The sequence below is a fragment of the Onychostruthus taczanowskii genome, unplaced genomic scaffold (genome assembly GCF_017590055.1).
Source record: "Onychostruthus taczanowskii isolate IOZ18803 unplaced genomic scaffold, ASM1759005v1 scaffold31, whole genome shotgun sequence".
Classification (NCBI taxonomy): Eukaryota; Metazoa; Chordata; class Aves; order Passeriformes; family Passeridae; genus Onychostruthus; species Onychostruthus taczanowskii.
In genome coordinates, this window is record NW_024500461.1 from 6,180,696 (window position 1) to 6,193,909 (window position 13,214).

A 13,214-nucleotide genomic window follows, 5' to 3' on the forward strand; every position below is an offset into this window, starting at 1 on the left:
CATCCTGGCAACACTATAAATTCAGGGAAGGAGGAGGTAGATTTTTCCTAGAAATCCCAAGATGGTAAGATATGGATCTTGATCTTATGGTGTATAAATATTTTGCTTAGTTTGAAAATAGTTCTTGGGAGCACCAGGCTTAACCCTCAGAATGGCCCCTCCACAGAACATGGGTAGAACAGACTGAGCTGAAAGAAAGAGGACCAGGAGTGAATTCACCTTGGTGTACACCTCTCTGCTTCACCTTCCCATAAGATTCTGTTGCAGTGGGCACAGAGAATTTAACCTGAGCAATCTATAGAAAAATGGATGCAAGAAACAGTGCAGAGCAATACATGAAAATGAAAGTGTCCACATATGGACTGAATCAGAAAAATCAAAGGAAGGGAAAGGTCTTCAAGGCTGGTGCACTGGAAGAGGTGCCTTCCCACCTGACTGGGTAATGCTGACAAGGTGCAGCTACTGCCCCTGCCTGAAAACCCAGCCCTGGCTGCCTGCTGAAGGCTGTGCACGCTGTGGTAGAACAAAGCAGGCTGGGCTGTCCTGCACTGCCACGGGCTGAGGGACAGAGGAAATGAAACTGAGGCTTTTGTGAATTCTAAGCACTTTTATTTCAGCATGATATGTTTGTTTTTTCTTTCAGATTTCAAATGGAGCAACCATAAAGGTCTTCAAAAAGAAGGCAAATACCCGATCAGGTAACAAACTCACTGTGACCCATTTAAATTTTTGTGCAGAATGGTTGGGAATGCAGACAACTGAGCTGAGACAGATTGTATCTTGGTCTACAGGAGGTCAGAGGAATTGGTACTTTGATATAGTTGAGCCAAATGAAGAGCCTTGGCTCTGGGCCTCTGGCAGGCACAGTGGGCCTAAAAGGAAGAAAGAGGGCAAAGGAAAGAAGGACAGAAGGGCTTACAGTCCTCAGCAAATGATTGCTTAGAGATAGAGGCTTATAGGCAGGAAAGCAGGACAGGGAATCCCAGGTGACACAAAGAGAGTGAACAACTCTCCCTGGTGCTCAGAGCTGTGCATCACATAGTGCTGCACTGTCCAGAAACACAAATGATAAAATCCCCACTGTTTGATAATTTTCTTATTCTCTTGAGTGTGTTTCTGAAAGCTTTGACTTCACTGTCTGAACAGCATGTCAGGAGATAAAGGGTGCTTACAGGGGGCCAGTTCATCTCACCTAGCCCTGTGATGCAGGTTGCTCCAACCCAGCTGGTGGATGAGGGTAGAACTTTCTGTAGCCCCTGCGAAGAAACACACTCCTAACTTGTGTTTCCTTATCATCAAAGTTAGGAGAGACATGTGCATCTCTCTGGTGTGGCCTCTCCCTCAGCAAAACTGAGGTTGTCTGTTCCCAGCCACTGTGGTCAAGCCTGACCTCAGTCCACCTGCTCTCAGCACTCCTAGAGACTTAAAGCCCTGCAATCATCTCACCTTGTCCTCCTTTCAGAGGAGCTGTGATTGCTGCCAGCTTACCCCAGCAGCAGAGAGGATGCTGTAGCTTAGTGGTCTGAGCTACAGGTTGGCACTAGGGAGGTGCACAGAACTCGGGCACAACTCAGAGGCTTCCCCCACAGTGCAGGCAGGGAAGGATGACACTGGCTCTGCTTGCGTGGCATCTTGGATGCACCCTGCTGCACGGCCCAGAGCACAGCAGAACGCACAAGCTTGGAGCTGTGTGTTTCATTAATGGCTCTCTGCTTTTGTTGTTTAGATGTGGACTACTCAGATGAACACTGTCATTTGGTGAGTTGAATCATTCCACTGCTAAGTGGTAGATTTAATACTGAGCTGTATTTGGATCTGTGTAATCTCTCTAATCTCTTCATGACAGATTTTACCAGACTCGGAAGCAAACAAAGATGTGAAGGGAGCAGGTCACAAAGGAAAGCAAAAATTCAAAGTGAAAGAAATGTATCTCACAAAACTTCTGTCAACCAAGGTAAACTGTAAAAGCTCTGTTTTGGGGAAGGGCTGATGTTGGCTTGGATAGTTTGGCAGAACAGAAATACAAACTAAACCAGAAAATGTTCAGACTTCCTGTGTGTAAATCAAATGTTAAATGAAAAGGTAGCATATAAAAATCACTCCTCTAACTATGAGGAATGACCATTTGCAATGACAGACACATTTTGGGTTTTCTGATACTAGAGTTGTAAAATTGTCTGATTACACATAGTATCTCCTCAGTAAGCACAACCTTCTTCTCAGGTTAAAGAAAAAAGGTTGGTATTTAGCCTGTGGAAAGTGAGTTTTACCAGAGAGCTCCATAGAGTGAGAATGAGCCCCTCTGGAATGAACAGCTTTCAGTCAACAATCTCCTCAATCTGCTCTAGAGTTTGCCCGGCTTAGAGATGGCATCTGAAGCCTGAGTTTCACAAGATACTGCCCACAAAATGAAATAATCTGTTATGGTTTCAGATTAAGCATTCAAAATAACTAGATTAATTTTAAAAGCCAGGTCCTTAGGACTTATAATACAAGTACCTAATTTATACAATGTGCATTGCTTAGGAATAAGTCCTGCTCACTCCCTCTGGTAACATCATCTTGTTTCTGACTTACTCCCAATGGTTAGAAAGCTCTTTGCAACAGCACATTGCATAAAATATTAATGGCTGCACAACACTGAGCTGTGCAAGAGGCCTGAAGGGATGATGATTATAACCTTCTTGCATTTAAAAATCTATCAATCATGATTTAATTAGCTTGTTGATAGCATCTGAAGGAATTTGGGACAGTTCCCAAAGTGAGAGTGAAGACTGGTCATTTCTCATGACCTGTGAAAACTAACATGACCCCTCAGGAAATGTTGGAGTAAGCCAGTAATGTCTTACGGTGGTAAGGTACAGAAGAAAAGAACAGGCTTTTTAGAAACAGACCTTTTAAAGGGCTTTAAATTAATCATCTCCTGCAAAGTAGGACACTGCCCTGAACAACAGAGCTGTGATATTCTTTGCTGTGAAATTCCTGTCATGATAGGCTGTGCGCTAAAGGAAATTGCATCTCACCGTCTCTGTCTCTGCTCCCCTCTCTCCCATACATGTACACAGACACAATTGCAGAGTTTACCCCATGAAATGAACTGGCCAGGACTCATCAAGGCTCTGGGATATGATTAAATCCTTCTTGTCAAGAGAATATTGGGCTGAACTGAGCTTCAGAACAGATGTGAAGAAATAAAGCAGAAAACAGTGTTTTGCTTTGTTTGCCTCTGCTTATAAATATGCTGTGATTATGTCAGTGAGTCCAGCAGCAACCAATCCCTTCCTTTAGTGAACCAAATATCTTCACTTAAGTATCAGAAATATCCAGCTTTCAGTTCTTCTCTCTAATATTCGTGTCTTGTAGCACCCAAAGCTGTTATCCTAGAATTAGATCAAGTGCCAGAGCCACTTGGCTGTGAAGTGTTGATGAGCACGTGTTGAGCACGTGTCACAGGTGGCACCTGGAAGACCAGTGCCCCAGGAAACTGGCTAAACTGCTTTTTTTCTCTCCTTCTTCTTAATTCCAGTCACAAATTCCAAATGCTTTTAACAACAGTGGCAACAGTATCCCAAGAGTTGATGCTGGGATAAAGACCCACTTGGGTCTTTATTAGCCCAAGTGGTTCTTCCCATGTGTGATTTATCACAGAGTTCACCATGATCCTCCTGTAAGCAGAGCAACAGGACACATGACATATGGAGGGAGCTCATTGTGATGTATTGTAGTTTCATTTTTGTTACTGTCTTGTTTCCCAATAACCTATGGCCCTGATGTTTGCCACAAGCTTGTTGTAATTTCTGTGTGTGGTTCTCTCCGGGCGCACACAGCTCTCTGAGGTATTCTTTGCTTGTGTAATAGTAACAAAATATTAACTTTGTTACTTTTCAGGTGGCAATTCATTCAGTTGTTGAAAAGCTCTTCAGGAGCATTTGGAGTTTACCCAACAATAAAGCACCTGTTGCCATCAAGTACTTTTTTGACTTTTTGGATGCCCAGGCTGAGAGCAAAAAAATTACTGATCCTGATGTGGTCCACATATGGAAAACCAACAGGTATGCCCACGGGAGATGTGCAGGGGTGCATGTGCTTTCTGAAAATGTACTTGCAAAAATGAAATGTCAGGTGTGTCAGAAGAATAAGATTTTGGCATGTCTGGGAATAAGATGTGGTTTGGCTTTGTGGATAACAGCAACTTTAGTGTATTGATTTAATACAACACAAACCACCAGGGCTTCCAGGTCTGTGCAGCCTGCACGCTGACTTCATTCTCTGTAAGAAGTTGCAGCAGATTGAGAGCATTATTTGAAGCTGGGTGCCTGACAGATGTGTCTGCTCCGTAGCCTTTGTTCCCTGACTCCTTTTTTAGTGTGAAGAAGCAGCCAGGAAAGTGCTCTGTTCCATGAGTGCAGTTGCAATTAAGGACCATTTTAAAGCAGTTGTGCTACTTGAGTGGTTGATTTTAAAGATGTTTGTTCTTTCTCCTGTCTAGCCTTCCTCTTCGCTTCTGGGTGAACATCCTGAAGAATCCCCAGTTTGTCTTTGACATCAAGAAGACTTCACACATAGATGGCTGTTTGTCTGTAATCGCACAAGCCTTCATGGATGCCTTTTCTCTCGCAGAACAGACACTGGGGAAGGTAATGCTGCCCCTCCAGTCTTCTACTACTTTCTCAAGCAATGTCTTTTTCAACTGTATAATGATTAAGATGATGAAATCCTGGATCTGCTGATACTGGGGGCAGAATTGTCAGGGGCCTAATTAAACTGGGTTTCCATTCCTCATTGCACTGTCTCCTGAGACTGAAGAATTCACCAGCAGACAGACACAGCTACGAGAATGCCTTATTTATAGTTAACTGCTGCTTGTTTTCTCTGCAGTTCAGTTCTGCACAGTGTGTTTACACAATAGGTGGCAGAAAATGGAAATTGTGAAGTTCTAATGAAGCTTTAATGTAGTTTGAAACAAAGGTCTTCAAAGTATTCACATTATCTGATAAGTAGTCCATATTTTGTCTGCCACACACCAGTGTGCAGAAAACACACACAATAAGCTAGGGAAAGCTGTAAGAATACTGAAAGGCCTCTGAAGTTTGAAACAGTTCCTTTCACATATATTAGCTGCTCCCTTTTTATATGCAAAATTATTTGCTGGAGCAACAAGTTCAGGAATCTTACATTCAAAAACTCTTTAGTATAGTGTCCAGAGCTCTGGGGATCAAAATTACTTCCTTTTCCCCCAGGGTATTTTCCTTTTCTTTGGACCAAAGCAGGAAGCTTTTGTTCAGGCTCATACTACCAAGAAAAACAGAATTTATTTAAAAATGGACTAATTTCCTATGTGATCTAATCCAACTGCTCATCTGTTAGAAGTAAATAGCAATTAATGTTCTTATTTATGTTACTTTAGGAGTGAAGTATCATAAATTAAAGCTAATCACATCACTTCCTTGATGGAAAAACTGCAAATTAGCATGGTTGTTAGGTTTCTGTGCTTAACATCCACTGTACAGAATTGTTGTAACAACAGTTCCTGTTAGCTATTTGAAAAGAGGTGCTGAAACCTGATAAAGGTTTGCAATGCAGCAAACATCTTGTGACCTTTTAGTACTAAAATGTATTTACTTTCATGATTTTTAGGCTTTTATCTTGAAGCATCTTTTAGCCATTTAGAAAATAAACATTTAAACTACTTCATCACACATTGGAAGCAGTGGTGACAAGGTAACACATGGTTATGCCATTTATTGCCCAGAGCTTAAACAGGAAACTACCAGCCTCCACTTTTGCATTCTGAAAATCAGTTTTCCAGGTGGGGCTTTGGCTCCTATCACAAGCATCAGCACTTTTTTCCTCAAATGAGCCTAAAGCTCCTGGATAGCTTAATGCTGACCTGGGTTGTTGAAGCTCTGGGGTGAAGAAAAATCACTTTGGCTGTGCTTGTCTGGCAGTCAGCTCTCCATGCTCTCAAACCCCTGAGGGAAAGGAGTTGTAGGAACCAAAGAGATTTAGGGGAACCTCTGCCAGGACAGCATCTAACAAGACTCCCTGGTGTGTCACTGCCAGGGAACTTTCCTTTCAGCAGTACCGCTGAATCCTGTATGTAAATTGGGTTTTGGCCTAGGACTCTTTGTTTCAGCTTTCATAATCTTTCAGATCTAGGGACCTGTAAGGAGGAAGTGAGAAAGAAAAATATGTCTGAGGGACAAAAAGTCATCAATCCCCATGTCAATAGAAATAATTACATGGCAATTGTCATGAAACACAATACACTGTTAGTGAGATCCTGCCTCTGGTTTGCATCTTTGTTTCATAATCTTGGTTCCTAGCATATAACCACAGCAAAGAAAAATGAGTCACACAGACACAATTAGATGCAATTAACTGTGTGGAGGTGGAACCTTAGGAAATCTGTGCTGTGAAAAGTTAAAAGGTTTCAAATTTTTTCTTTTAAGGAAGCACCAACAAACAAACTTCTCTATGCTAAAGACATTCCTCTCTACAAGAAGGAGGTGAAAGCATACTACAAAGCCATCAGGGATCTGCCTCCATTGACCACTGCAGAGGTTGAAGAATTTCTAGCTCAGGAATCTAAGGTATGGTTGAGAAGCAGCAACTTCATTTGCTTTCATGTTAAGTTGTTTTTTTTTTAAAGGAGAACTATCTAACCAAAACTGTTGTCTGTTTTAGAAACATGAAAATGAATTTAATGAGAAAGTGGCCTTGTTTGAAATCTATAAATACATAGTGAAATACTATGACGAGGTAAGCACATCTGCAATTTCAGCTGAATCCTTAATGTGGGGTAACACCAGGGCTGGGCTGCTGTGCAGCCTGCCGGGTGCCACTCCCAAGACAGCCCCTCCTGCATGCAGCCGTGGCTGCTGCTGCTGAGCTCTGAGGGGCTGGAGCAGCGCAGCCCCAGGGCGGCTGAAGCCCCCACCCCTCCGAGGGCACAGGCCAGAGGTTTGTCAGTGCACCTTTACTGTCACTGCTGTATTGCACAGAGACAGCAGCAATAACATTTTCCCTGCAGTTTTGAGGAAGTTCCTATATAGCTGAGGCTTCTTGCTTTACTGTGTTTGCAGAGTCTCTGCAAATGCCTGCCACAACTCCTGTGCACGCGCTCCATTTCCCTGGAGGTTCAGAAATCAGATCAGACTGTAGCACCAGGGTTCTCATTTTAACAGTCAGTGCAAACACCTCGGTGGAGCACACAGCCTTAAAGCAAGAGATGTCTGCTCCTTTCCCATCATAGCTGTCTTAATGCTCTCCTCTAATAGTCTTTCTCTTAAAGAGAAGGAGCTATAGTTTCCAGTCCCTGCTATTACTAACAAAAGAAATCTTTTCTCAGCTGAAAGTACTTAGTCACAGGCTACCTCTAAGCTGCTTTCTAAGAAAATCCTTGTCCTCCACTTTGCATGATAGGATTCTCCACTCCATTTTGTTCAGCATCCTTAACAGAGGCTGCGTGTGCCTGTGCAGGGACTCAGATAAGAGCCAGCTGGGGTGTGTTGCCTGAAGGCCTCCTTATGCTTCCAGCAGGTTGTCTGGGTTTCCCAGCAACCAGGCCTTTCTCTCTTTCATCCTCAGCAGCAAAGCACCAGCACTTGCTGTAGTCATCCAGCTCTCAGTCACCTGTTAGCTGGCTTACCACTTCTGATCTCTAACATCCCAAATCACCTGGATTCAGCATGAAATCCTCACCTCTTGAAACAAAGGATGATACTCAAAATGGCATCATCCTTTATTAAGCTTATTAAAATTATTGATACAGGAGAATTCAGTCTACTTTCTAGTCTTAGTGCCCATTTTTGCTTTTTTGAAGCTAGTACTGGCTAAACATAGCCCATCCTTAGAAGGAAATCTTCCCTCTGCTCTTCCCCCTCTGGCTTTTGACTGGGAGCAGCTAAATCTCTTTCATTGTTTACTGAGACCTGTCCCTGTGTAGCATTGCCAGCAGATATTTCAGACAGCAGTAGTGCTCCATTCTATCACCTGGGCGTGAGCCAAGTGGGTGAGTTAGAGGAAAAGAGACAGTTTATTGCCTTCAGCTTATAGGGCAGAGGAAGAGAAATAAAATATCACTTGCAAATCTTCTGTAGGGTAAAAGCTGGAGCACTGGCCTTGCCTCGCACTCAGAGGTGAGCGTGTGTTGGATTTGCTTTGGATTTTTTTGCTTGGCTCAGTCATTCTTTTGTGGAAGTGTTGCAAATCCTGTGATCAGAATGACTTGAAGGGAAAACTACCAAAGTAAAGTGTTAAAGTCGGAAAAGAATGTTTACAGATAGGCAGGCACTTAATGCATTTTTCTGTCAGTAGTTGTTAGAGTACAGAAAAGCAGGCTTTGAAAAATAGCAAGTAAAATAAGCATTAAAAAATTTATTCTCTCTTTTGCTAATTGTTAACAGATTGTCAGCAAACTCGAGCGAGAACGGGGGTTTGAAGAAGTCCAGAAACAGCTCCAGCAAGTAAAAGCCTTATTTGATGAAAAGAAAAAATGCAAATGGCATTGAGCAGAGCACTGACTCACAGCATCACTGTGGGGGATTTTACATTAGTGCTACTGCTCCCAAAACTGTATTGAATGACTTTATGTACAGGGTTTGAAACGTTTGGACACTCTTCTCCACTCTGACCATTCCACGTAATCTACAATTGGGAATGAAGTATGGGCATGGTTACATATTCACACAGGGGCATGTGAAAGTGAACCTAATGTTGGCAGGGTCAGCATTTTTAGGTACTTGAGCACACATAACCCTTTGTTTCAAAAATACCTTCTAGTAAGCTTTTTGCTTGCTTTAAAATAAGGACATAGAAGATGTGCAAAATACACTGTAAGTTCAGAGTTGCCCACATGAACTTGCAAGTTGCTTACCTCTTTTTTTTAAGAGAAAAAGCTGATGTTTCGCCACATCCTTTCAGCAGCTTGGCAAACTGTGAGAGTGAGAATACGGGTCAGCTGCAGTTTCCTTCCTTCCAGTCAAATGTTCGCTAGTTCCTGTTCAGAAAAAATAAACCACCAAAAAAACAAACAAAACAAAACAAAACAAAAAAAGGAAAAAAAGGAAAAAAAAAAAAAAAAAAAGAAAACCAACAAAACAAAACAAAAAACCCAACAACAACCTGGCACCAAAGTGACACTTAGGATAAGTGTGTTTAGCAGACAGAGTGGGTCTGAGGTTGGAAGGCCAAGTGCCACAAGGCAGGACTTACCTTTGTCAGGTTAGAAATTCCATGTCCAAAGTGAAGCGAACCACTGAGGGGAAGAGGTGAAGGGAAGCTTTTGGAAAAGGGCATTCAGCCACCATCAGTCTGTGTTTACATTTTTGACCTTTCCATCCTTAAAGAAGCTGTGAAACCCTCGTGAGCAGCTTCACAGCTGAAACTGCACTGCATCAGGACACTTGTGATTTGATGAAGCAGCTGCCAATGGCTGCACTTTGGTGCACAAACCTGTACTCAGGTGCATGATCAGCCCATGCATCAGTGCTGATGGTCCTGGCCAGCCTTGCCGTCTGTGTACAAGGGCCTCACAGACCTAAAGCCAGCATGTGGGGGTCAGGTCAAAGGTTGGTTTAATAATATTTAAGAACAGGAAGACGAGGGTTTGAGACTGGGGTTAGGGTGGGGAGGGGTAACTGTCTGCCTTAGTCTGGCTGGGGTTTTTTGAGGCTTGGCTGTTTTGGAGGAAAGGTGTCCATTACACTTGCATTGGTGGGTAAAGTCGGCCCAGCTGGAAAGCAGGGGCATGGCTGTGCTGCTGGGATGAGGCTGGTGCAGTTGTTTCTGAGCAAAGCCACAGAGGAGCAGCTGGGGCTCCAGCTCTGCTACAGCACCAGCACAACCCTACCCTCTACTAGAGAGCTGGAATGGTTTGTCAGCCTGGACTCTGCTTCGGTCACAGGAGGCACGTTCTGAGGCTGTCACGTGCCCTTAGATTTGAGGTAAGGCATTCATGACAAGGAGATACATTTCCATACATTTCTGGAGGGATCCACCACTGGAGGTGAGTGGCCCGTGGGAGAGGGAAGAGCTGTCACCTGCCTTGGCAGTGGGAAAGGTGCCATGGGCTGTGAATGGCACAGGTGACCCAGGTTTGGTACAGAAAGCCAGTGCTGGGGCTGTGAGCAGCCACAGGATTCCCAGGCAGCGGAGGGTCACAGGGTGCTGAGTTCGAGCCCCAGAGCTCAGGCATTGGTGCTAATGCTGCCTGCTCTGGTCACAAAGGCAGCTGGCCCGAGGCACAATCCCAGTGGCAGAAGCGAGGCGGGCTGTTAATGTGGAGAAAAAGCAAACACAAAAACACGGTCCTGCTGCTCTGCCCCCTCCCTACCATGTGATTGCACAAGTTGTTCCTCTTGCATACCAGAGAGGGCAGCCACCAACCAACCCATACTGTGATGGCTTTGTTGGTTTTTTTTTAATTTCAAGTCTTACACTTGCTATTAAGTTTACACTTTATACTTGATGGAATGTATGGCTTTGTTCAGGACACTGCACTACAGTGTTGCAATGCTTTCAGCAGTTCTCTGCCTGGCACACTGTATTTTGATAAGTTCAATTTTAATTAGAAAAAAACCAACCCACCTCTAACCTATCTTGCCCTCTGTCCTAAAAGAGTGGACCATGTCTTGACTAGCACTTAAGCTTGGAATACCTACATGTAAGGGCTTGATTTTTATTGTTCTTAATCTAACCTTTTAAAGCAGCATCAAATAAACAGAAAAAGCACAGTAATTGATACTGAAGGGGAGGCAGGAGCGGATTACGCTTTCCAGTTAGTTCTCTTCTACTTCAGGTGTTTGCTGGCAGTGCATTCAAATGAACTGTGATAGTTTTGTTCAACAGTAACCTTCTGTACAGGCAGAAAAAACAACGTCAACATTTCTGCTTGAGAAGCTGTAAAATATAATCTGTTTGCGTGGGTCTGATCCTGTGAACTTCACTATATGTGTTTATATTGATGAGGAAATGAAAATCAGTCCTATTCTGTATTTGTACTACTGCTTGTTTGCTACAATAGCTTTAATGATTTCTAGAGATTAAGTATGTGTTGAAGCAGGCCCTGTAGCATTACCTACAGCCTGGAATAGGATTATTGCCTTTTATTCAAGCCTCCTAAACAGCGTCACTCTGTTAGTAAACCATTTTTAAGTCATACTGGGACTTTGTAACCCATCAAGTGGATCTCACTAAGTGATGTGAAGTATAATTAAGTGATTGTGGCTCTTTTGGTAGGTTTGGGTCAGCACACAAAACATTGGCACACCTTCCGTATCTGCAATTTGCCATTACTGTCACACAGAGAAAAAGAATCACCTCTGACTATTATGGGTAATATGGCAACACAGCAGTTCTAAGCGCATCCTCAGAAATGAAAAGGAACTTCTCTTCAACTTACTTTCCCATGTTTACAGGCAAAGTGCTATGGCAAACAGCGTGTTTCTAACACTAGCTTACAGAGCATTATTTTGCAGTCATCTAGTTTGAAGTCAAATCTTACTCATGTGTAAAGTAATTCCTGTTGTACAGAAGTTAATCTGTTGTTTAAAATGAATGGTTTAAAAAAGTGCAAATGACAAATACATGTTGGTGTTTGTATGGGTTTATCTAGAATAAAAGCATTTGGAGGTTAGTTTGATTGTGTACTTTAAAATGGTTACAAGAAACCAAACGGCTGGTAACAATGCAAGGTCACGCAAGGAATGGAGTGTAAGACACAGAGTGGCATCAGATGAGAAGCAGTGCTGCAGCTCCAGCCCTGCAGGACAGAGCCGTGCAGGTCAGCACAGCACACTTCCATCACACTGAAGTTGGGACGAAGAACAGGAAGGTACAATATAACTTCTGGTGATGCTGGGGAGGGGAGGCACTGGTCTAAACTCCAGCAGCTGCTGAGCAGTGGCCTCCTGCAGAGTCTGAACGGAGGGGGATTCCCTGGGCTGGAGGATTCCCAGCTGCCTTTCCACCTGTGGGAAGCAGCAAGAGGCCAGGGACAGGCTGATTGTGCAGTGCCTGCCACACCTGCACACAGCCTTCAGGATTTTCACTTCAACTGCACCACTTAACCATCACATTTGAGGGTGATGATATTTTTAAAAAACTAAACATGTTAAAAAGGATAATAACCCAATAATCCTTATTTCAGGAGAAGGTGCTTAAGGGACAGGAAATAAGCTTTCACACAAAAAAGCCTGAGACCAGCTGGAAAAGGTAGCCCACAGACCAGGTGCTGACCATAATTCCTCCTCCTGCAATTACCCTTTTCCTGCCCTCCAAGTCTTACCTGGTTTGTATAAACCTCCCCTGCCCCCTGACATCAGGGAGCACCTTGCTGACACGTCTGCAGCTGGGGACAGAAACACGAAGCTGAGGACAGCTGCTCTTTGCAACCCTTCAGTGCTGGTGGATGCTGGTGACCATGGCATTTGGCAAAGCTGGCTCAGGCACAGAGAGTTACTTTGTACAAGTTCATACTGCAGGAGGCAGCAGAAATAGCTCCTGTTACTTCTAATAGATATACTGTTTTCCTCAGAGAAGTTTAACAAATTCCCCAAGAATGCAAAACCCTGGTTCAGGAATGATATTCCCTAATTTAGTTTTCCCACTGACACACTGGAAACCATGCTCTGCTCTCCCACTGCCTCGCCTCCCCTCCCCTGAGGCAGGATGGAGAGGAGAACTGGAGGCAGAAAAGGTAAAGATCATGAGATCTTTACTCATGAAGAAGAGTAAGAACAATTTACTGGAAACAGCAATGAGATACAAAAATGATCAGTAACAGCAACAGTACTAATGAGGGTAGAAGGGAGGCAGATTTACACGTCGTTGCTCACTACATGGAGCCTGGCATGCTACATGACCCAGAAGAATCCCGACCCTGGAAAATGAGGTGGTGTAGAATAATCCCCAGCTCCCAGCCACAGCCCCCGCCCAGGTACTGCAAAAATTAACCCTGTCCTGGCTAGAACCAAGACAAATCCTTATACTTACACACTATGGGAAGTGAAAAATGCAGCCTCTGGAGAGCTGAGTCGATGCTGGTGTCATTCTTTCGCTATTCCTACAGTCTCACAGCAATACTCAATAACCTATTACAAGGCATTGCACAGTGTATTCTCACTGTCCCATGTTTTTGTTGCGGTGTATTGAAAACAAGAACACCGAGCACAAACCAAATACAAACAAACAAAACCTAGAAAAAAATTCCT

General features: G+C 43.6%; 1 protein-coding gene across 1 annotated transcript in view; it reads left to right on the forward strand.

Moving 5' to 3' along the window:
- Positions 1–11,638, forward strand: part of PLXNC1 (plexin C1) — a 70,103-nt gene extending 58,465 nt beyond the window's left edge. Inside the window, exons 24-31 of the mRNA XM_041409864.1 lie at positions 644–698; positions 1,727–1,758; positions 1,847–1,954; positions 3,889–4,052; positions 4,490–4,637; positions 6,453–6,593; positions 6,688–6,762; positions 8,409–11,638. Of these exons, the coding sequence (XP_041265798.1) occupies positions 644–698; positions 1,727–1,758; positions 1,847–1,954; positions 3,889–4,052; positions 4,490–4,637; positions 6,453–6,593; positions 6,688–6,762; positions 8,409–8,513 (828 nt within the window). The 3' untranslated portion in view covers positions 8,514–11,638. The remainder of the gene's footprint in view (positions 1–643; positions 699–1,726; positions 1,759–1,846; positions 1,955–3,888; positions 4,053–4,489; positions 4,638–6,452; positions 6,594–6,687; positions 6,763–8,408) is intronic.
- Positions 11,639–13,214: the final 1,576 nt, after the last annotated feature.